The sequence below is a fragment of the Zosterops lateralis genome (assembly GCF_965231275.1).
Source record: "Zosterops lateralis genome assembly, chromosome: 5".
In the NCBI taxonomy this organism is placed as follows: domain Eukaryota; kingdom Metazoa; phylum Chordata; class Aves; order Passeriformes; family Zosteropidae; genus Zosterops; species Zosterops lateralis.
The window spans coordinates 23,696,290-23,720,280 of NC_139766.1; the positions used below are offsets into that span (position 1 = coordinate 23,696,290).

The 23,991-nt window shown below is 41.5% G+C and overlaps 1 protein-coding gene and 3 long non-coding RNA genes across 6 annotated transcripts in view; 1 reads left to right on the top strand and 3 right to left on the bottom strand.

Annotated features, from left to right (window-relative positions):
* RBM47 (RNA binding motif protein 47) overlaps nt 1–4,125 on the bottom strand; it is a 77,666-nt gene extending 73,541 nt beyond the window's left edge. The window contains exon 1 of one of the 2 annotated variants that reach the window (XM_083860852.1): nt 4,019–4,125. Coding sequence is in view for 1 of the 2 variants with exons in the window: in XM_083860849.1 (XP_083716975.1) it covers nt 2,879–2,907 (29 nt within the window). In the remaining variant the exon portion in view is untranslated. Of the gene's footprint in view, nt 1–2,878; nt 3,038–4,018 lie in introns of those variants that run through there. The other variant, XM_083860849.1, reaches the window with a different exon arrangement.
* A 721-nt stretch (nt 4,126–4,846) lies between these two features.
* Nucleotides 4,847–10,944, bottom strand: LOC310909238. Its single transcript, XR_014590047.1, has 3 exons — nt 10,853–10,944; nt 5,419–5,440; nt 4,847–4,912 (listed from the first exon to the last, which is right to left on the bottom strand). It is a non-coding gene; the product is annotated as an uncharacterized lncRNA (long non-coding RNA).
* A 204-nt stretch (nt 10,945–11,148) lies between these two features.
* LOC310909237 overlaps nt 11,149–23,991 on the bottom strand; it is a 31,124-nt gene continuing 18,281 nt past the window's right edge. The window contains exons 5-6 of one of the 2 annotated variants that reach the window (XR_014590041.1): nt 16,921–16,996; nt 11,149–11,545 (exon numbers count right to left, since the gene is read on the bottom strand). This is a non-coding gene — a long non-coding RNA (uncharacterized lncRNA). Of the gene's footprint in view, nt 11,546–16,804; nt 16,997–23,991 lie in introns of those variants that run through there. The other variant, XR_014590042.1, reaches the window with a different exon arrangement.
* LOC310909154 lies at nt 14,142–15,789 on the top strand. The gene is made up of 2 exons (XR_014590008.1): nt 14,142–14,677; nt 15,344–15,789. It is a non-coding gene; the product is annotated as an uncharacterized lncRNA (long non-coding RNA).

The following is a 23,991-nucleotide window of genomic DNA, read 5'->3' on the forward strand; positions in this document are numbered from 1 at the left end:
TGCTGACTCAGTCTCAGCTTTATTACCTACCTAAGGAAAAGATAACATCCAGATTTTAAGCATATTTTGTAAAACACATTTTAAAAATATCAGAAACCTCTTTCTTCTTTTCAAATAAAATCTTACTTGGGATCAGGGCAGATGAAAGCCTGGAAAGGACAAAAATGCCCTCAAGTATCAGGTAGTCAGCTTTGCAGTTACTAAAAAGTTGCTTTCCTCTGTTGAGTTTACTGTGTCACCAAAGCCCTACCAGCCAGAGCTATACAAAGCCTGCATTGTCTCAGCAAGGCTGCTGAGATGTTCCTGATCTTGGCAAGAGCTAGGTGTACCCAGAAGCATTTTATTGAAAAAAATATTACTACAACAGAAAGAAATATTATTTTAGGCCTCATACTGGAAAGATAAAGGTCAGAGTCCTTCCCTCTGGTAAGGGAGCAGACAAAAATATCCTGTTTGTGGGATCCATTTTACAAACTGGAAAACTGCACCTAAAAATTGCCTTACAAAACAAATTTCAAAGTGCCTACAATATCAGGAAGGATTTGTTGGTTTAAGTCATCAGTAATTTGGAGATTTCAAGTTCATGACAAAAGAGGCAACTACATACAGCCATATACAGGCATGGAGATAGTCTCTTAATAGTTAATCTGTTAGATCTGCTTCCTTGCTACAGAGCAAACCTGATCTTTATGTTCATCCTTATGTTCATCATTGATTTCTTTTTTAACAGGAACAGGATCTGGCAATGTTTCTTCACAAAGAACACATTGCCCCAACTAAATTTCTCAGTAAATCACAGCAATATTTGTTCAGGAAAATGCACACAAGTGATGAGGGCCATTTGAATGAAAAGGCAAGATTACATTTTTGTTTCACCCATAAACGGGGTGTAACATCTGCTGGAACGTGTCACCTGGCCGTGCTGTGGGCTCTTCTGGTAACCCCACAGGGACTTTCACTCCAGGGTAACCTCTGGTCTTCTGTAGCTGTCAGATGTTCTCACAGCTTTCACAGAAGAGGGTGTAGCATTTCACAGAGTGGTAGCAAAGTGAGGGGGCTTTGCCATGTGGAGGAATCCAAGATTCCAAAATGTGGGAAGCTGCAAAAGCAGACCCCAGTCCCAGGGATAGCTCTGCTGAAGCCAGCCAGGGGAAGGTCACACAAGATCAAGGATTCAGACCAAACAGACATAGAAACAGTATTCCCTGAAAGCTCTACCATCTCCACTTCTTGTATTAAATATTTTTATTACAATGTTTTCAACTTTTAAAAAATCTGTTGTATTGAAGGCAGCAAATTCTTTTATTTTCTGAAACTTCAAACAAAGGTTTTGCATCCTCAGCTGCAGCAGAGACACTCAGAAATTATTAGCAATTGCAAATTAGCAATTATTTACATGCCAGTCAACTCCAATATATCCCTAACAACACTTGAGCCCGGGGCCTGTGTCTCAAGAGAGGTCAGACCCCAAAAGCAGAAGAGGGAGCTGGGCTCTCCCCGGGCTACGAGGAGAGGTGGGGACAACCGCTCTCAGCTCTCGGCAGGATGCAGTTTTGAACCAAGCCAGGAGAACAACCTCTCTCAGGACGGGAATATGCAGGGGAGTGGCGGGAAAGAGAAACGAATGTGCAATGGGAGTGTTTGTCTCTTCGTTTATCTCGCAGACAGCACTCTGAGCTTTAGCTGCGAGCCTGCCGGACACCGAGCAGCGGCCCATTCCCGGCCTTATCTCCACCTCCTCTCTGAGAGTGCGAGCCGCCTTCCAGCTTTCCAGCTGTATACCAGGCTCCGCTTAACACCAGGGGCGACCTCTGCCCCCGGGCCCTGCGCTGGCAGCCCGCCCCTCCCTGCGCTTCCCGTCCCCTTGTGAAACACGCGCCTTCCCCTCCCGCATCTGCCAGCTCGGCCAGACTGGTACAGAATAATTGTAGGCTTGTCCAAATGATCATTTGCAAAGTCTGGGAGGCACATAAGGGCACCGATACTCAGCTCGCGTTAGCCTCGGGCGGCTCATTTCAGCCCCGTCTAATGCTCCTGCCTTCTGCCAGGTCAGCCCGCTTGAGCCGATAAAATGTAGTAGGGATTTTGCCACCTGTAAGGTCCCAGCCCATCTTTAAGCATTATAATAAATCGGGTTTAGGTCAAAATTTTATTTAAAATTCCTAAGAAGAGATGAGCTGTGTAACCTTACGTCTAAAAAAATTTTTAGATCTACTATTTCTGTTAACATGAGTGAGGAGACACTAGTATTTCTCATCTTAATCAGACATATTTCAGCATGAAGACGCTTGACCTCCTGATGGATACATGTATTTCAAATGGTCTTCAGAAACTTCTCACAGATAAGATCCCATTCTTATGCTAATGTCTGTAACAGCTTAGCAGACAGCAGACTCAGCCCTCTGTCACCTCCCTGTCACTTGTGCCACGGCTCTCGGTCTATACAAACTACAGCATCTTAAGTGTTCAAAAAGAAGAAACAGCCATAAAACAAAACACTTCTTCCGAAATTGACTCCAAAGACATTAGACAAGTCACGATGTGCTTTTTCTTTGACATGGAGAAACACATAATTAAAACTCTCAAATCTGCAAATCACCTCTCAATCTGTCCTTGTTTAGTACCTGCCTCTGCCTCTCATCTGTCATCTTCAGAATCACCAGAAACCTGACATTGGAAACAGTCAACAAAACTCCACCGAAAACCTCTGCAGCCCTCTCCATTTGCCTCTCCCCCGTAAAAATACTTTAAAATGTATTTTCTGAGTGAACTTCTGCTCGCTTACATTGTCAACCCAATCACAGAAGAGTAGGTACGATCCAATCCGCGGTTAAGGACGGAGGAAGTGAGGAGCAGCCCGAGAAGCGGCGGTACCTACCTGGAGCCCAGGGCAGCGCCCAGCACCATCCGCGGCCACGGCAGCGTTTTGGGGTAGCGACCTTAATGCATTGTCCTTCCTACCGCGCTGCTAAACGAGAGTTGAGCAACTCCTTGCACTGCTGCTTGGAGCAACAGCTCTCCCAATCTTAACCCCTTCTCTTGGCTCTTCGTTCGCTTCTTTGCGCCTTTTTTTTTTTTTTTTTTTTTTTTTTTTTTTTTTTTTAAGAGAGTTTGTGAGTACTAAAACTTTCAATTAGTACCAGCTAAGGCAAAGCCCCTGCTCGCCCCTGCCCTAAGCCGCACATTCCAGGGCGCTGAGCGGGGCGCTGAGCTCTTTGCCGGCCCCGCAGAGCTCTTCCACCCCCAGACCCGGCTTTCTGCCTACAAACTCGATAAGGCTGCAGAAGCTCAAGAACATGCACTGAAACTCGGACAGGGGAAAAATCGGTCTCTAATCTCCAGCCTGGGTGGTTTTTATTATCCTCCTCCCCCCCCCTCCTCTCTTTCTCTCCACACTCACAGTAGCAAGGTTGTCTCTGGACTACTCCCTGCCTTAAACTCACCAAACCAGATTTTTACTCCCAACACCTTCCCGTAAATCTGAACTGAAATTTTACTCTGCTTGCTGAGTTCTGCCTGGCTGAGGGCCAGCCAGCATTCCTGTTGTTTTAAGAGGGCAGAGTAAAAAAAAAAAAACCAAAACAAACAAAAACTCCGCAACCCCCCCCAAAAAACACCACCAGCAACCCCCCCTCCAAAAAAAAAAAAAAAAAAAACAACCAAACAAAAAACCCCAACCTCAACCCCCCCAAACAAAAACAGAAGCAAAAATTAAAACAAAAAAAACCCACCCCAAAACCCAACCAACCAACCAATCAAACAAACAAACAACAAAAAAAAAAAACACCAGAGACGAAAACCTGGAGAGATGCAAGGGCTGGAAGGAAGCAAACTTTTAGAGCAGCTTTACTAAAAATACTGTGGGAGGGCGTGAATCGCATTTATCTATAAAGGGCTAAAACAGTGATTTTTGGGGGGGGGAGGGGGCAGTTTCACTTATGAGAAGATATGCTTCTCAGCCATCTGCCTCCTTCAGGTGGATGGATATTTGGAAAGAAAATAAACCTCTGGTACTCACCTGAAGGACAGCAGCAGGCATCAGCATATAGCAGAGAGAGGAGCCTGCACCTTTGCCTGATCCAGTTACCCCAGGGCAGCGGTAACACTGGTTTAAGAACTGCCACATTTTACACTTTTCTGACCTAAAGTTACATGTGGTTTCTAGAAAAGGAACAAAAGAGAAACCAGTTTATATAGACAAAAAAACCAACAACCAAGCCTTCTTTTAAACTCCCTGTGATCCCTCTGACCGTCGTCTGGAACGCTTAAAGAAACAATGAAGCAAGACTGTAAACTTTCTTACCCCCTTTTACGTTACCTGTCTGTGCCTGGCTATGGGCTTTGATGTATTGAAACAAAGCACAAGACCTGTTTATAGTAAATGAAACCAACCAACAGACAGATCTAATTCAGACTTGTGACTAAACAAACTGGAACAGGAAGCACACACCAGCAGATTTTTTTTAAAGCAGTAATTCCTGCTAGCATTGTCATGAAACGGAAAAAAAAAAAGAAAAAAAAAAAAAAACCCTGAAAAAAGTTTTGCTTCTCCCTTCAATCACTTTTGTTCAAATGCAGAAGTTTGGAGAGTGGGGAGTTGTTTTTGTTTTGTTTTGTTTTTTTTTTTCTCGAGAGCAGAAACCCAACCAACCGACCAAAATCCCAAAACAAACAAGCAATGTTCCATCATGTATATGCAAATATTCACCAGAGCAATATTTACCAGTAGTGATGATCTGGAGATATTATTCATCTGTTTGTTTCCCCATGTAGGTCATTTGTGCAACTGATTAGTATCATGACCCTCACCCCAATTATCATCTGTAATTGGTGAGTAGACAGAGGATCTTCATCTAGGATAACTGGACAGTTCAAGCCCCCAACAGTAGATTAGAAGTCCTGAAAGTTAAATCTTAGAAGAATAAATAATATTTGAGCTCGAAAATAGTGAAGGAAATTGATTTTCATAATTCTTCTTAATTTTTTAAATTATTAATTAATTCATGGCAATTCTTAATTAAGAATTCTTCTTAATTCTTCCTAAATTTTAAAAGATTTATTCAGAGCTGGGTACCCACTATGCTGCCTTTTTTCTGTGATATTACCTATGCTCTTTGAAAGCAGCTTGTCCTATACAATAATCTGTCTAATTGTGTTCTTTTTCAAGTATAGAAAAATCTCACAGGTTTTACCTAAGCAAATCCACATTCACTCTGTAAGAGTTTTCCTGCAGGTACAAACCAATTAATCAAACTATTATTGGTATAATATGTAAAGCTCACAGTCAAATGTTGCAAAATTCAAGTTAACAGTGTGTTCTCTCCAAACTATCACAATCCAAAAGTTCATAAAAGCATGTGATTACAATTTTAGCACATCCATCAAGAATAAATAAATAATAAAAAATTCAGAACTTACCTGCATTAATGAGCAAATAATCCTGGGGAAAAATTTCGTAAAATACTTTAATTAAAATGGGAGTTCACCATTAGCAGCAAACATTATGCTTAAGAAATTCCTTAAGAAAAAATAGTCCAGAATAGTAAATCATGAGGGGTTTAGTGGTACAAAAACTTCTTAAGTATTCTGTAGTACTCTTTAAAATCATGACCCATTTGCCCAAAGGGAGACATTCCCATAGTGTCCTCATCTGGTAAGTTTGCTGATAAAGTTCTCAGGCAATCCATCTCAAGCAGAGAGAACCTATGCTCCATTTGCTCCAGTAAGAGGAGCAAATTGACATTACTGGGCAGAAGTAGTTCTTTGCCAACATATAAAGATTACTTCTAAATGAGCATCTCTGTAATATAATGAATAAAATAGAAAATGGAAAGACATGTGAGTGCCTTCCCCTGCATGTCCAGAACACAGGCATGGCTACCAAAAGCCATGGTTGCACCAGTGTGGTAAAGCCAACTATTTTAAGGTATGCTGCTAAAAGTGTAGCTCTGCCTGTTCTACTGACCCTTCACATGTGCTTGTGGGTCTTATCCCTGAAAGCCAGTTCCTGCCTTTCTGGTGCAGGATGCAAATAGGAAAGAGTTTGACTTTCTTCTTAGTTCTGTTCAGCTGAAGATGATGTGCATGACAGCACTAGGGGAGCCTAGTTAGAGCTCATACCTGGCAGAAGCTCATCCAGCAATTAAAATACTCCTTATTGCTCACTGTCTGTGTGAGGAGACACTTTCCATGGACCCAGATAAGACTGCAAGGTACCACATCTGTCTGCATACTCCTGCAGGTGTAGGGGTGACCATGACACATCTACTCTCAACTTTTTAATGGACTTCCAAACTTCAGTGAGGAAAAACACATTTCCTCATCTGCCAGCAAAATAATAGTGCCAAACCTCTACTATTTATCACTTGTGCTTTATTCTGATTCACAGATTCCAGATCAAATAACAGGTAATGGTGCCAGGTTGTTCCTTAAGTGCACTTTCTCAGCACAAATGACAGTAGCAATTCAGGAAAGTCTCTTCTTGACCACCAAATGCTGAATCTATCACAAGCTGAGATGGGATGAAAGCAGCCTCAACAATCAGTTGTAGGAATTGCTGCCATTGAGGTTTCAGGGAACCTAAAATTAAACACTAGATCTAAGTGATATAATGGCATTTTGAGACATTTTTGACACAAGAATTATTTTTCTCCCTCTTGTTCCAGTTGTCCAGCTGACAAAGTGTTTTAAGGGGTTGTGAGCTCCTTACATAGGAATGAATGAGTGACCCACATGTAATTTGCTGCAGCACCCTCCAGTCTGTGTGTTAAAATGAAAGAGCAGTCACAACCCTCCAAGATGGAGAGAAGATTTCCTGTTTCTCTGCCAAGCCATGGCAGGGTTTCTGACCAAAACAAAGAATTTAATGAGACCATAGCAAAGCAAATTAAGCTAAGTGCAGCATGATTAGGCTGTGAACACTAATCTTTAAAGGAAATAGTATTTGATTAAGGAAGGTGTCCTCCAAAAATGATCTTAAAATTGCTATAAAAAATGCCAGGGGGTTTGGGGTGGTTTTTAGAGAGCTGTGTCTCCTGGACTGTAATTTTTCCTTCTGAATATGGCTTACTGTATTATCAGTTATGTTAAATACCTATTGTAGAGTTCATCACTCCTGCCCAATAGCTGACTTTACTGCAGCAAGAAAACTGCATGTTGAAACTTTGGTGACTGCATTTCATTAAGAAGATTATGGCAAAACTTTTTTTCTCCTCTCTCTCTAATTGGGAGACTATGAAAAAGTGGGAGTATGTTATTCAAGAATGAATTTCTAACTATCAGAAAAGTAATTGGAGAAGTAGAACACTTGCTACTTTTGTCAAAAATTAAAAAGCCTCTACTTCAACTCTAAATTTTGTTTAAGTTTTCTAACACAGAATATTTCCTACTACAGGTTAAACATTTGAATATAGTTCAGTAATCAAAGAGTCTGTAAACAAGTCTGTAATCACACAGCATTTGATTTTTTCCCAGTTGAAGTTTGGAGAGTGAGAATTTCTAATTGTGGTTCCCTATGTTAAAAGATCTCAACATGCTTATTCTGTAACACAGTACCTTCTGTTTCAGAATGGTTTTGTTTTCTTTGTGACACTTCCATGCAGTCTGTTTGCAACCTCTGTCACTGTGGCCCCCACAACAACTCCTCCCAGTCCATACCTTTTGCTTTCCTACTTAGTGGTTTGACCATCCTACCCCTTTCAACAGCTGCTTCCTCTACACACATCTCAGGTTCAGGCTTTCATTTAAACTGTTCATTTACCAGCCCTTCTCATTCATGTATCCATTTCAGCACTTTGCCTCTGCCTTTCCACAACTCCAGCAGCACCAGCCCAGGTCATGGTAATATTTGCTTTTCTACAGGCAACGTCATGTGTTCCCCCATGCTGTCCTCACACCAAATACAGTCCTCAAACAAGAAGGTGGTAAAACCACTGGTGTCTTTTCCTTGAGTCCCTCCTAAAGGCTATCTGTTGTGACAGCAGTGAGATTCCCAGTGCTGTGTTTTGGGATGGGGATGACAAGCCTGGAGGACTCCCCTCATCTGGCCCTGGCAGCAGCTCTCTTGCCTGCCTGCCTGGCTGTTCTGAAACTGCTGTCTTTTCTTTGCCCTTCATCTCCCTTCAATAACTCTCCTCCACCTCCAGGTCCCAGCTCCAGGTCACTGTGCATACCGTCTACACCTGTGGGAGCCGTGTACAAAGCAGTGGGTTTGCATCTGCTGTGTGCAGGAGCCCCCAGCAGCAGAGGTGCAGCCACAGCAGCTCCTCAGCTGCTCCCCTTAGCCCAGGGCCTGTGAGCTGCCAGGGGCTCTGTCCCCATCAGCCTGGGGCTGGGGGTGTCACAGCTACACTGTCTGTGATGGCAGTGGCTGTTTCTCTTGGATGTAAGCCCTTCACTCAGGGTAACTGACATGTTGGTACATATGCCACGTGCTCCTGCTGCATTTAGCTAGCAAATAATCTTTGGGGATTTCTGGCCAGAGGTGTATATTGGGGTGTTTTAGTTCAGGGCTGTCTGCATGATGCACCTTGGCTGTATGCAAACATGCCCTTACATAACCCTCCAACCTAACCCACAACTCACAGAGTACCGCAACAAGATGTTGCTCTTCTTCCTTCTTGATTTTATTAAAGCTTTGGAGGGAAGAGAGCTCCACACTTTTGTGGAGAGCCACAGGCAGCACCACCTCCAGCACAGAAATAATAATAGTCATGCCATTTCTATTATAATTATGCTGAGCACTCACACAGACAAAGTGGTTTTCCAGTCCTCGTAATAAAATGAGGACCTGAAAAAGCAAGGGCAAACCACTCTGAATGTAGTTTTACCCTTCTCTCACAGTTTTGCAGCTCAGAAGAGTAGATCATTTGCATAGGTTATCTTAGAGTTGTGTTCTTCTTTGCAGATTGTTGAGCATTGACAGCTAAAAACTTGGGCACTCTCCTCACAACAAACATACTTTAGCTCAAAACTGGAAGCCATTGCTGGTGAAATCAGAAGCTGAGTAAAATCATAAGGCTCTGTGGTCAGATTTAACCCTGGCTGGGAGTCACACAGTTCTGAACTGGGTATTTACTCTGAAGTCACTTCTTTTGGAAGGGAAGTGAAACAGGCACTGTGCAGCAGAAGCAGTTCAGCAGGAAATTATCGTTATGTACTGAAGCAAACCCTAAGACAGAACAAAAGTCAAGCCAAGTAGAATTCAGCTATTTATTAATCCTTGTAAAAAGGGGGGAGGGAGGAGAGAAAGACATGGCCTAAATTCACTTCTATCTCTCAGCACAAATAAGCAGCAAGGTCTGAGAGGCCACCAAGACAACATCAGATATCACTGTGGTGCATGTAGACACTTGTGTGCTCAGCTGGGTGTGAGCCTGAGTAGAGGTCAGGGGAACAACCAAGAAGGTTTGTGACTGTGGGAGGGAGGGGGTGTTCACACACATCCCGTAATAGTCATGGGTGGTTACCAGAAAAAAAAAGGGCTCAGATGACTCAGGGACTTGAAAATAATGGTGAGAGCTGAACCCCTTCCATGCTCCAATGGACAGAAATACTCCAGCAGGACATGGGACAATGGGCTGTGGGACTTTAATGCAGACAAGGAAGCCATCAAACAGGAAGGTCACCCAGATACACAAGATCTCTGTACCATATGTTAATAAACACTGATACTCATTTTGACTCAAATAGCCAGGTAGAAATATTTTTTTTAAAATTAGCAATTTGCAACAAAACCAGGAATTTTCTGGATACAGGAGAAATCAGATAATCATGAAATAGTTTATTTCACTAACAGATGATGCTGTATCAGAAGGCTCCTCTGCAGGCTTTTGGTAGGACTAGTCACCTGCGCTGCTGGCTTTTCTTCTCTGTTCTGTGCATTGGTTTCTAGCTTCTGAGCCCTCAGTTGTCTCCAGTGTATCCACCCATGAGTAATCATATATAGAGACGTTATAGAGTGGTTTGGGTTGGAAAGAACCTGAAAGACCATCTAATTCCAAACCCCTGCCAGAGGCAGGGACATTTTTTACTAGACCAGGTTGCTTCAGGTATGGCTCAGCCACAACAGCCACTGGCCAAACCTGGGCCAGAGCACCAACACCCTCAGGAATTGTGAGTAATTTCTTCCTAAAATCTAGTCTAAATCTAAATCTACCATTTTTCAGTTTAAATATTTTTCTGAAACTTTTAAACATTTTAAAGTAATATTTTTTTGTAAAAATGTTCAGTTTTCATGCTCTTGACTGTCCAACCCTGGACGGACATATGCCCAAAGACAAATTTCAGCACAAAATGATGGTCACCTTCACATTTGCCTTGACTTCTATCAAAGTTCGGGGTCAATACTCAAGTTTGGAGATCTGTCTGGGAAATAGGAACCGAAGGCTGTGTGACAGGAAAATAGTTGAGGCCACAATATTTTCTCTGTTCTCTCTCTCTTTCTTTTTTTTTTTAAGAGAAAGATGAAACATGCAAAAACCCCACATCATGTTGAAAAACTAATTGAACTGCAAGCCATTATAAGAGTTGGATTTGCACTGAGTAGTCTCAAAATTGGATATAGGAAATCTAAAAACACTGCTTGCCTCTCTAGTTTGCTTGAAACCTAGAGAGAGTGATCAGCTCAGGCGGGAATACTCTGAGTAGCACTGAAGTCCAGTTTTGAAAATTTCTATGATTATCATTTTATAACTGATCATCATATAACAGCAACACAATGTGTCTTGTTGCAATATTTGAAGAAGATCCCTACTCTAACCAGTCCCTTCAGATTCATAGCTGCAAGATGAACAGTACAACATGGATTTGAGGTGTTATACAGGAAGCATATTTATCAGCTTAATTCTCTTACTTGCAGTGTCCTGCAGTTAGCTAATGATGAACATTTGTATGTTTCTGTTTCTTCCTCTTTTTCCATATTTCACAGCATCTTTTCAGCTTAACCTGAGAGTTCAAACAAGTCAGCAAAAAGAGCAATTAAATCCTCTCTAGCTGAAAATTAATTGCAAATGTACAGTGTAAAGGTGAAATTCACCTAGTCTATGTGAAAAATGCAGACTGTATATACTTGAACAAAAGACATGGCACATTAGAATTCATGCTTTATTTTAGTCTTAATTGCAACATTCTAAGCAATTCACTGTTGTTTAAAAATTTAATCTAGAAGCAAACATTTAGCATTGCATATATCAATTCATGAATAAGAACAAGATCAAAATAAAACTATGACTTCTGATTATACATAAAATGGCAAGTGGAAGAATTTGGAACACAGTCACAAACAGGGGGCCAGATACAGTTGGTTTGACTTTTAAATAAGTATGACTTTTAAAGTTATGTTTATATTGTTTAAATATATCTCACAACAAAAAAGGCAATTCTTACTGTTTCATCTTTCCAGTCCATGTGTACTCTACCCCAAGGAAGATCTGTTGACAAAGTCTCTTCAGATGATAAGTTCTGTGAGGAAAACCATGGGATGTGATCCACATTTAGCAGCATTTAGCATAACAGGATCCTGATCCATGACCAAGTCCCTCCAGATCTACAGTAAGATAAACTGCATTAGTGACCATAAAAAACATTAGCTCCTCTGTAGGTTTTCCCATTAGGAACTCTGATGAAATATTTGGCAGGTTAATTAATGGGATTCACCAGAAGAAAAACTAATGGCTTAGTGTGGTCTTAGTAGGTTAAGGTCAAATAAATACGTGTGCCCTAAAATAGTCTCTTAACAACAGCAGCAAGAAGTACAAGTTGCCACAGACCCAATGACTTATAATGCCTGGAACCCAGCCACCCCCTGTGCCATGTAATGGGGCTCTGCCATCCCTGCCAGACTACTCCTACAAAAGTAGAGAGATTATATGAATTTTATAGGCCTTAATTGTGGGGTGTTTCTTTTAATTCTATTAGCTTAGTAATTAGTGGTTTGTTAATAATAATCTTGACACAGCCAAAATATCTACTGGTATTGTTTTAAGCAGGGGAGATGGAGAAGAACAGAGTGCACAGTCAGAAGCACCTTCCCTCTAGCCAATGCTGATATGACTGGGTTTTTAGCAGCACTTTCTACTACAATGGCCAAGGTGCTCTTGGGCATTTGCATTGTGGGTTTTTTTTCTTTTTTTCTTCTACTTCCATAACCTTTACTACATTTAAGTATCTCCCTTTCTTCCTTTCCCAGCTGCAATTTTTCCCAAAAATCACCAGTTTAAACTGCAGGTAGAAAAAAAAAAAAATCATAGATTTTGCATATCGATAGAAATTGTTGCCCCCAGTATACAGGAGCAAGTGGAGAAATCTAAGAGGCTTTGAGCACCCGAGACAGATTTCAGACAGAAACCACACAAAAACCTAGAGTGCTCTGACCCTATTCTCTCCCATCTGCTTAGCACTTTGTTAGTACAAGCTGAAGCTGAGCTGACAGAGAAATCATGTAAGCACTCCTAGAATGTAATTCTGGTCAGAGTCACCTTACTCAGCATAAACAACCCCTGAGCCACCAGGGAGGTGCTACTGACGGCAGCAGAGGAGGAAACGCCCACTTATCAAGGAATGGCACCACCTGGGAACAAACCTGTTCATGCCCACAAGCCACTGCACTGGCACCGGTTTTATGCCATCACACTTCTGTTCACATCAGCATCATGAAAAGTTTCACCAGGAGAAATAATTTTCCCTTTTCAAGGTGTGAGTCTTTATTAAAAATTGAAAGTTTCATTGACTTGTGCGCCCTCGTTTGTAGTCTTGTGGAAGGTGGAAGAGCAATGATGAAAATGGCTTTACAAAAATCTAAATCTCTGAGATATTGTGTTTCCATTCTTCTCTAATATAAACCTGTTTCCACTGAAAATAGTAATTTTATCCTTGAACTGAATTCTAAAAAAGTTCATTGGGTTGAAATCTCTAAACTAACAAGACAGTAGATCTACTGCAGTTGGGGCTCCATTTCCAGATCCATACATTACAGCTGTCACAAATAGCATAATTTTGAACAGAGAGACTGCCATTAGAAGCTACGTAATACAATTATGGTAGTAATTAGAAGAAAATAAACAAATATTAATAAAAAAATTTACATGGCAGGAGAATTTTGCATATCTATCAATGAGCTTTGCTTGCAGATGGAAGGATGTTTTTTCCTATCTGTTAGCTGCAGCCCTGCAAAGAGCTGACTACTTGAAAAACAAGCTGGGGGCCTTTTGTCTTTTTGTTGTCACAGAGTCATGGTGCTGGAAGAGACTTTGAGAGGTCATCCTGTGCATCCCCCTTCCTTAAGAGATGAACAGTTATTCCCACAGTTTCTGACAGATACTTTGCCATTAATCATCACTGTTAATTATGAGCCTGGAGACTATGTTGTGCCCACAGTGCTTGCAGTGGGGACTTTACTTGCAGGGCAAAATGCATAGTATAGTAGAAAAAAGATCCAGCCCTCTTCTCCTTACCTATGTTGGCTTAGAGGATCAAAGAAATCTGGAGGAAAAGGGAAAGAAACAATATTTTACACTAGCAAACTACCAGGATTCTGAACACAAAGGTGCTTTTTTTTGTGGTTTGAGTTTCTTTTAATTAGAATCATACTTTGTAATAGTGATCATGAGAGCTATGCATGACACTTCCTAGCAAAATGACTCAAATTCCTGCACGAATTTTTGCAGTATGCAGTGCTTTCAAGCATAATGGGCTTAGATCCACAAATTTGCAGCTTGTAAACTGTTGAGACTATAGCAGAGAGATTCAGAACACCAGAAAGAAAATTCACTTGCTATTGTTTCAGGTACTGTTTATGCAAAATTCTATAACCACTGTGTGTGTGATGGATCCAACCAGAAGACTTTGCCATGCCCATCAATTCAAGGTAGGAGCAAATCAAAAGGTGTTTTGAGTAGTCCCAGGGGCTGACTATGTAAGAGAAAAAAATATGAAGAAATGTGCTAGACAGGATGGCAAATGGCTGAAGAAATGTCCTTTGCAGAGGCAGAAGGCCTAGAGGGTAAGGAGAGGAAAGGAAGGAAGGTCAAGTGACTTATTCAGCTTCTTCTGCTGCTTTGGATAAGAAAAATATTTTCTTCACACCAAGTCAGCAAAAGCATTTCCTGACATCTTGATCTCTTTGCTGCTGTTTCTTTTTTCAGCGAAAGCTGCTTTCTAAAAGGCATTGAAAAATGTGGGTGCCGGTCAAAGGAATGTATTCAACTGTCTCCAGGCTTAATGCTGACTCTGTTGCCAGAACACCCAGGCACTTCATGCTCCTGTGCCAAGGGTGAGCCTCACTTAGGCAAAGCACACTGTGCAGAGCAGGTGGAGTGGGTAGGGAATGGAGCAGCATGAGCCAGCAGCCAAGCAGAACCTGGGAAAGCTAGTATCAGGAACTCTGATGTGTACAAAGCCAGGTGTGGGTGCCTGATTCAAAACAAACCCTTAGATATCTTTTCTTCAAGCATTCAAGCCTACAGAGTGCTTTTGGGTTTTCCTCCTTTCCTGCAGGCGAGTCTGTAGCTGGGTACAGTTCAGGGTTGTACTCTTGCTGCCGTTCAGCTGCTGTGAACCCACTGAGTTTTAAACTCATTAGTGCTGTGTGAAACAGCAGTGAAAATATTTCTCTGAGTAAATCAAGCAGCAAAGGGAACCTGGGTCAGGATTTGCCTCTGCTTTTTCTGAAATGTAAAAGGTAATGGGGACTTTCCTCTGCACTCAGGTAGAGAGGATTTTACTTTTATGGGACAAGTTGTTAATAATTCCAAATCTTTCCTATTTACTCCTTTTCATATGCTTTTAGTGAGAACAGGTGAAGTTCTGCAGTGCAACTGCCTAAACTGCAAAAATCTGTTTGCATGATTTGCAGAACTCTAGGAAAACAAGCTTGAGAAAAAACTAAATATTTTGTATAAATGTAAACTACTCCACTCACTAGTAGGACTTGGACCCAGGATTCACCCTGCTCCTCAGGCTGGAGGAGGACAGCGGCAGGAGGGGAAGGAGCGGTGGGTGCCCGGGAGGGGAGCAGCCCAGGGCAGGGGAGCCCAGGGCGCCGTGCGGGGGACGTGCCGCAGGGTCGCTTGTGCCGTCCTCCTCAGCGTGCAGTTTGGCAATGGCCAGTGCCAGTGCACCTTTCAGAACCCGCGGGGAAGCCGCTGTCCCTGCACGCCCCGAGACAGAGCAGTATTTCTTGTCCGGATTGCTAAGTGCTGAGCGTCCTCCTTACCTCCCCCTCACAACGATTGCTGCAACACTGTCCTAACAGGACACTCCAAACAGACAAATTATTACGAGCACACGGAGTGCCCTGGATGACCCGAGTGAACTCATCACAACAGACTTGTATTTTGTTTTTCAGGGTGTAGAGCAGTCGTTCCAAGGCTGAAGAGCAAATGGCAGCTGCGGTAGTTTTCCCCCTGCCCCTGAAGCCCGGCATGGCTAACACACATCTTGCCGGCCAATCTCACCGGGCTGATTCTGAACTCGGAGTGACCCTGGGTCAACTGCACCTTCCTACTTTGTGTTACAAGAAAATGCCACGCAGCAGCACCCCATGACCTGGTGTTTTAGGGAGATGGCCATCAATGAAAAACTCTAATGAGAATACAGCTTCCACCAAGTCTCTCCATTATGTACTCATTCTTTTTTACGTTCTCGGACTAGTTTTTTCCCTTACTTTTTTTTTTTTTTCTTTTTTTTTTCTTTTTTTTCTTTTTTCTCCGCTGTTGCTAATGAGCACTTGAGATTTTGATTTAGCTCCTTGGAATGACTGCCACTTACTGCTAGAATGTTAATCTGTCTAAACCTATTCAGCTCCTCTTACTTGGAAGTCAATCACCTGGAGCTTGCATTTTAAAGAGATGCTGGCTAAGGCAGTCGCAACAGCAAAGATGTTTTGGGACAATTCCCACAGCTGGGAGTAATCTCGGGAAACTCATAGCTGCTAGACGGCAGTGTTGAATCCCCGGGATAAGCAGAACTGGAGCAAATCCCGGCAGACATCAGAAGCCCAAAAGCAGGGGAGACAGGAGGCTGTTGAGCTGCAGCTCCCACACGGGATCCCGCACCAGCGTGTTTTGGGAGACAACCTTTAGTTAGTGGTGAGAATATACCCAAGGAGGCCTAGGTAAACCAGTACAGAGGAGGTATGCCAAGGCACAGCTGGAGATAAAGCTTTAAAGTGTCAGAGGAGGAGTTTGGCTTTCCAGAAGTAATTAGAGAGATGATTTAATTTGTCTTGTACTGGCCATTTTTTTAACCCCTGTTTGGAGGAGGAGAAAATTCCATACACAGCACAGAATTCCATACTAGATGTAGGAGACATAGGCATTACTTGGAATAGCTGATAATGCAGTGGAGCTGTGTATCTGAATCATTCCACCTTGCTATTCTGGAAACGTTTCTGTTTTAGCTTCCTCAGCATGCTCAGAAACCCCATGTTAGACCATACTGCCCAGGCCCCAGGGGCAGCCACCACTGGCTGTGAGCAGGAGAGCCAGGATCTGGGGGGTGCACTGGGAATGCAGGGGACCATGAAGTCTCTGACTACCAGAATTGCTCCTGGGCACTGCTTTGCATTTTTCACATGGGAAGAAGTGTGTTTTACCTGTGGTACACCACATGTCCATCACTGTCCCTTCACTCCCTGTGCAGTTCTCTGATGGAAAACTTTAAAACTTTGCAGAGAGAAGATATAATAATTTAACAGCAAGAAAGGTTGCTTTGCTGCTGCTACAAAAGAGCAGACTGGTCCTGTGATTCCATGTGAAAAAGCACATTTTTGGAATAAGCAAACGTTCAGAGTCATTATTTGCTCTTTGAATAAAATTGTTCTTTCTAAATAAGAAACATATCTTTGGAGTGCATCTCCAGAAATCTTATAAATGAGAAATGCAGAAGGAAGGTCACAATAGGTATTTTGTCAGCGTATGCTACCTTTTATGAAAAGAGACAGTCTGAGATGGAACTGGGATTCCTTTAGGTACTAGTACATTTCTCTGCCGTCCTAGTTCTGAAACAGAAGAACATAGAAAATTAAAAGTCAAACACACCATTATTAATGATTTATAAGCAAAATGGAAGATTATGTCCATAATATTTAGGAGACTTATGTTACATGAGACCTAACGCTAAATGACCACCCTGATATGCTTGCTAAAGAGCATGATCAAAAGTATATTTTAGCTGTTGCATATAAACCTTCAGTATGCAGGCACAGTAATACCCTAGTACCTAAGTTTTGATGTAAACTTTCTTTAAATTACTTATTAGTTAGCAAATGACATTTGAGGGATTAAATATAGCAATATCAATGTGGTTTCAAGTTGTCCTTAAAAGGGGTTTTTGTTGTCTACAGGGGAAGAGCTACATTTGTGAATTTACTTCTAATGTTCCGTAGACTTTAATAGGAAAAACTGTAGAAAGAGCAATATATTTTGCTTCTGAAAACTTCAGAAGAAAATGACGGACTCAAACTGCTGCAGTTACCAGCAATGCACCCACTGCAAAGCCTCTCAGGGGAAGGCCTGGTGCACAGTAGCACCAACAACCTGCTGAGCCTAAGACCACCCAAGAAAAACATCCAAAAATGGCCATTATTCAAAGAACAAGATGTTTTGAGGAATGAACCTTTGCTGGAAAAAATGAAGAGCACTGAGTGCAGCCAGGTTTCTAAGCTAATGTGGATGGCTGGCTTAGTATTGTGAAGCAGAAAAATTTGCCCCTGTTGATGTTGCAACAATATGGCAACAGGAGTCTTTGTGTGTGAAGAAATTAATGTCTTCTCCATTTATTAACATCAATTCTTGGTGGAGAAATTGAGAGATGGATGGATTATAGGTACCTGAAGAAGATTTCTAAACTCCTGTCAACTGGAGAAGACATTTCTTAAAAATGAATAAATTTCCTGCTTATTTCAGCTCACAGGTTTTAAGCTTTTTAAAAAAAGTCTTAATGATTTCAGTTTTATTTTAATTATCTCAAGTCTAAAGCAAATCTGTTTTTTGGCACACAAGAATATTCAGAGCTTTTGGTAGTGATGGAAAAAAGATAAAACAAAGCTATTTAATGTCTGGATGAAATAACCAGACCTGCCAAAAAATTCTTTTGGGAGGTGGACAAAGAGCAATCTTCAGGTTTTTCTTCATCTATCATTGTGGCTGAAGGACAGATGAACACCTGTACCAGTGATGGCTGTGGGACCTCTGCTTTGCACCCCTCTGCACAGGGGCTGTCACCTTGGGCTTGGATGCATAGAGGGGTTGCAGATCTCCCAAGACTGACCAAGACAAGGTCATGCTGCCAATGCAGCCCCTGCAGAAGGGTTAAAAAGACCTTTTATATTTGAATTCACTCTGCAAGGATATCTGAGGTATCTAATTTTAAAAATCTTTAAAAAGTATGTCAGCCACAAGCTTGATCTTTCAATAATTTGCACGAGTCCCATTGCCTGAAAAGTAAAGGTTTGTTATTATAAATGGTTGTCAATGACTGGGGTTAAGCTGTAAGCTGATCTGGAATTTTTTTTAATAAAGTGGCTATTATTTGCAGAAAACTGCTGAGTAAAGTTGCTATAATGCCACACTATATTTAAAAATACTCTCACAGTGTTTTAAATAGGTAGGCATACATTTAACTGTCAGGTCTGGCAGAAGACATGCACCAGTCAAACTCTGGCACACAGCACTGGTACAAGTTATACTCCACTTGTATGTGTGGCTGCTACAATAACTGAAATTCCATCAGTCAAACATGACCTGCATGATTTGCAGGTATATTTTCCAACCCCAAGTAGTTTCAAATGTCCTAAAGAACATTAAGATCCAGCAGTATAGTCTGAGGCTAAGAGTCTCAAATGCTTTGCATGGGAAATTGTCTTCCTGAGTTTCAGCAGACTGACAATGTCCAGATATAAACTTCTTCCAGCTGAACTTGACATCTCCAGTGCAAACTTCTCAGCTGGGCTGGTTATCTTCTGCTTATGTAAATCTCATGTCTGGAAGCTGACTTCACTTGTGTTAACTAAAGAAGAAGTCATTCTGGTTAAAACTTCTGCTAAGATTTTCTTCTGTGTGTCCTGGCCTGGAGTTTCAAAACCACGGGCCAAATCCCAGCCATTACCAACCTCAGAAACACCCATAATACAGCTGCCTGTGGGAAAATTCTCATTTCTTTCCCATACTGCTTACCAAAAAATTACTATGAAACACGGATCACACTTCTCTTGGGATGTAAAATTTCTGACAGAACTACTGAGTTTCAAAAGAGCAATACATTTCCTCCCATCTCTATGGGAGCAAGCAGAGCTCCTACTCCTTCAGCCTGATTGGACAATTCAGCTTTTACCACACTCTGGTCTCTTGCCAACCCCAGGAGCCCAGAACCTTATCTCCAGGCAGGTTAGGCCTTTTGGGTCACAGCCAAGCTCCCAGATTGTCCAAGTAACCATTGGCTGTACGCAGGACAGCATATCATTTCATCTCCTCCTGGCTCTAACAAAATCTTCAAGCCCTTCCCAGAAAGGAAAGGCCTTAAAAAAACCCCCAAAACAATACAAAGAAAAAACCCAAACCAAAAACCAAACCCACAAATCCTCCAAATAAAACTGTTTCCAGGAGACAACAAATAGGAAAAAAAGAGAGAGGGTGTAAAGGTTTACACCTCAAAAGGTTTACACAAGCTCAAAAATTGATCTGTAGAAGACTGGAGGGAGACAGCAAGCAGAGCATCCCTGAGAGCACCCACCACTCCCTAAAGCTGTCCAGACAGGCAGTGGACACCCCTGGGTTGCTCTACACAGGGACTAAAGAGAACTTGGTGTAGATACAGGCCACCAAGGTGCCTACACAGCTTTCTCCTCCTGTTGGTATGTGACATCAGTCTGACCAGAGCCAGGAGGAGACTGATAAGGAGGTCCTGAAAAGATAACACTGTCTCTCTCTGTCGTCTTATACCAGGACAAGGAAGGTCTTTTGTTATTAAGGGTAAATAACCCTTCAAATTGTCTGGTAGGCCACACAGCAGCCTTTTGGTCCTGGGGTTATCCCAGATGAAGCCCAATGGTGTCATCCCACAAAGTCCATCTTGTGGCTGTATGAAATGGTAGGACAGACCTCCTGTTTTCCTGCTCTGAGCTGGACAAAGCTGTCTGGGAATAACTGGAAGAGGTAGATGCAGAGCTAAAAGCTCTCTTTTCCTGTCCATTATTTTGAGAGTGGCTGTCAGCACTGGTGTATTACTTTGATGGCAATGAAGAGCTGCTCAGAAGCAGCAGCTGCCTTTAAATATGAGCTCTTTAGAGGAATATGAACTCTGACAATGTATTGCCAAGGCTGGAGAACACCCTTCAAATTTGAACCCTTTGTATTCAATAGAAGACTGTTTAAAATCTCCTATCTGCATGGCTATTTAAGGCAAGTTTATCAATCTGGACTTAATAGTGCTGTGCAGAAACAATATAACTCACAGACTTCAGGTTACAGGAGAATAACCTTATCTTCCTCATAATGAGTTGTATCAAATAATAGTGACATAACTCATTTGGGTGACATGGCAATCAAAACCAACAGGGCTGCCTGCACTCCTTTGCAATAACAAGGGTTGTGGTGTAAATGCAAATTGTGCTTATAGGGTTTGGCTTCTCTGCAAGACCTCTGTGGTTAGTTACTGCTGCTAAGGGCTATTCCCTGGGAGCAAGGGTGGAACAGGAGGAACTCCAGCCTTTGTGCCTTCCCAAACACTGCAGGAACAGCACAGGACATACTGAGTCTCAAGTCCCATATGCAAAGGATTGCTGTCAACTTGGGCTAGATCTCAAAGCAGCTCCTTTACAAAAGCCTTTAAAATGATCACCTGTTTTTTTATCTGCAGGCATTTCACAAACCTGGTACAACCAGCTAGTCATTCCCATAAAACATGAACAACAGAATTCAGAAATATGACTCGCATGAAAGGCTTTAGACAAACCAGAAAGGTGAACAAAAGCTCAGTGAGACCCTCTCAGGCCTGATAGCTCTTTCCATAGATAGACAGGCTTTTGTTTAGGTTCTTGGCATCTTGTAAGGGAACAAAAGGGATCTAATATATAGAAAATCTACAAGATTTTTATTTATTTTATTTTATTTTTATTTTTATTTACTTTTTTTATTTGAAAACACTTTTTAAACACTCCAAAGCACTGACTAGGTACAGATTACCTCACCCACTCAAAGAATAGAAACATGGCTATGTAAAAGACCTGTCTTCATTGGAGAAAAACATTCCCTTCCAGTGTTTGCAAACACATAATTGTATTGAATAATAGTCTGAAATTCATCCGTTTAAGCAAGCATTTGTAAGGTATGTGGGGAAACTTCAGTGGAAGAAAAACACAAGGTGTACAAGACCTAGTGCACCTTTCTTAAATTCCTTCTGACATCTGTAAAAACTAGATATATACCTTTTATTAGCCCTTTTTTTTTTTCTTTATTTTTAACCAGGGCTCTATCCACTCTCCTCAAAACTCTCAGCTGGCTTTAAGCTAATGATGTGCTCATTTTCTTGATGAATAACGGGAGAAACTTCTAACCAGCAGCATTACTTGGATTTTTTCTTTTGTGCTGCTTGTTGAAAGATAGATTGTGAATGCAGACAAGTGAGCTATTCAAAGTCAGCTGTAGTGAGTAGCAAAGGCCTTTTAATAAATTCTGCAACATCCTATACAAAAGTTGAGAAGATAAATAGAGCTAACAATGTAATTTAATGGAAAAAGAACACATGTCAAGTCTACTAACATCAGCAAACACAGGTTCAAAAATTCTTCCCTCCCCATATTTAGTAAATTAGGTTATCCATAAAATGGAAGGCTTTGGAAAACTTGAATGGCAGAAAACCATGTTCATTACCCAAAAATTTGCATATGCCTTAATGTGAAGGTGTAACAGATAATTCTTCTTAAAATTTGGAATCTGATTGCTCAGAACAGGATGATTTTCCTGCAAATTGTTGGTTTGATTCCAGTTTGGGTAGCAGCTGTCATTTAGCTTTGGCAGTTCATCCACTGCTGCCTACCAGGAGAGATGTGTTGACAGAGAAGGAGACACCATCCAGAGGATAAATGAAGCTGAGTTCTGGGGGAACCCAGAACCTCAGCATTGCCCCTGTTGTACATAACAGCCCCTCACAAAGGCTGCATGGATTCTCCTGCTAAGCCATATGAGATGATCACATGAAGGTGAGAGGCCATTTTAGGAAACAGAACATGTAGAAGACACACCACATGTACATAGAGAGGTGAGAATCAAGTGCACAGAGACATGAGAATCCTTCTTTACCTCGAGGCATCTCTCCTGTTCACACGGAGTTAGTGGGAGCTTTGCTAAATGAGTGATTTGTGGAAGCACTTCTGGTTTCCCCATCAGGCACAACAGTACATTCAATAGCAGCATAACAGCCTTTCCTTGATTACAGAGCTGATATGTGACCCAATGTGGTGAAATTTTGTCATAGTATGAATCTGACTGAATATTTCTGCATTTTGACTTAGATTGGCTTAATTATTTTCAAGAATTGGTCAGATTTTGATGAGCTGTAAAGCACCAAGCAATTGAGCATTTCTGGGTGTTGTGTGGAAGACTTGTTTTGGCTTCAAATTTTTGTATTTGTGTTCCTGAGATGATATAAAGTGGTCAAAAATTCCTACAGAACAGGTAGCCAAATGTTTGCCTTGTAAGAGATAAATACTCATGTCTGTCCACCTTCCATAGAGCAAGAGGTTTGCAATAAAAAACACACTACAGCTGTCCAGGTACCATTTGAAACCTGTGGTTCCACAGGTCTTTTCCTCAGTAGTACTGCAAGCACAAGCATTTTGTCCCACTTTTTAAATTTCTGGTGCTCTTTTCCAGCCCTCATAGTAAATTTCAGGTTTGCAGACATAACTGATGGAACTGTACAGTTGTGGGAATGAGTGCCTAAGCATATCTATGAAGCAAGAAGAGGTAAAATTAAAATATGTCCAACTCAAAATATCCGTTGCACTGGAGCTGCACAGGGTTGAGTTAGTATGTAGGAAAATGTATGGTTCAACTTTCTCTGTTTAAGTTCATTCTGCCTTGCAAATGAATTTCAATATTTTACTGGAAAAAAAAAATCTTATCCAGGCATATACTAGACTGGTAGAATAATACTAATCCCCATCTCATTCTCTGACATTATTGAACAATGGCTCTTATGTCTGATATTAGGATATTTAAGGAAGCTCATATATTAAGAGAAATCTGTTGAAAAATGTGATGAGAGCTACATAATACAGGTCTTCAGCTTCACAAGCACCAGAACCTCCAGATTCCTAAGAGCAAAGTGAAGTGCAGACATTTGGTCTCTGACTTGTATAAGTTCATGGAAAAGGTTTGCCTTGATTTTTTTTTTTTTTCAAATTAAAAGCTTCTCCTGCTTCCTAAGGAGACATCTGAATGATGCATTTGAATGGAAACCTGGAAACCTGTTCCAGCCCATCTCTACTGCATTGTGAAATCCAGCATTTACTAGTGGTATTTGGCATCATTAGCAACTCTTTTATGTACACAACGGCTTTAGAGATCAGTGCAGTACTAGTTTTAGTCCAAAACTTCAAAGCAAGACTATAGTGACATGTAGGAGAAGTATACCCAAATATAAACAGCCATGAGTAAACACAGGAAAACACTTCAGTTTTCAAATACTCCACTGCATGTGCAGGAACCAACAGATATATTTATTATCTAATTGAGATGAGCTAACATGGATGTTCCTGGGTCTACTGTAGTGGTAATTTCAAAGTCAGCATGCATAGAGGCACAAAAAGGTCACAAACTGCAACTTTCATTTATTTGTCATGGAATAAAGATCAATAGAACAGAACAGCAAGATCTAGAGCACTTGAAGATTACAAGCAGTGAAGAATGGATTCACTGAAGCAGGCTAAGGAAGCACAAACATTACATCTTCTACCAGCAAAGCCCCTGCTTGCCCAAGAGGCTTTCAACTCTG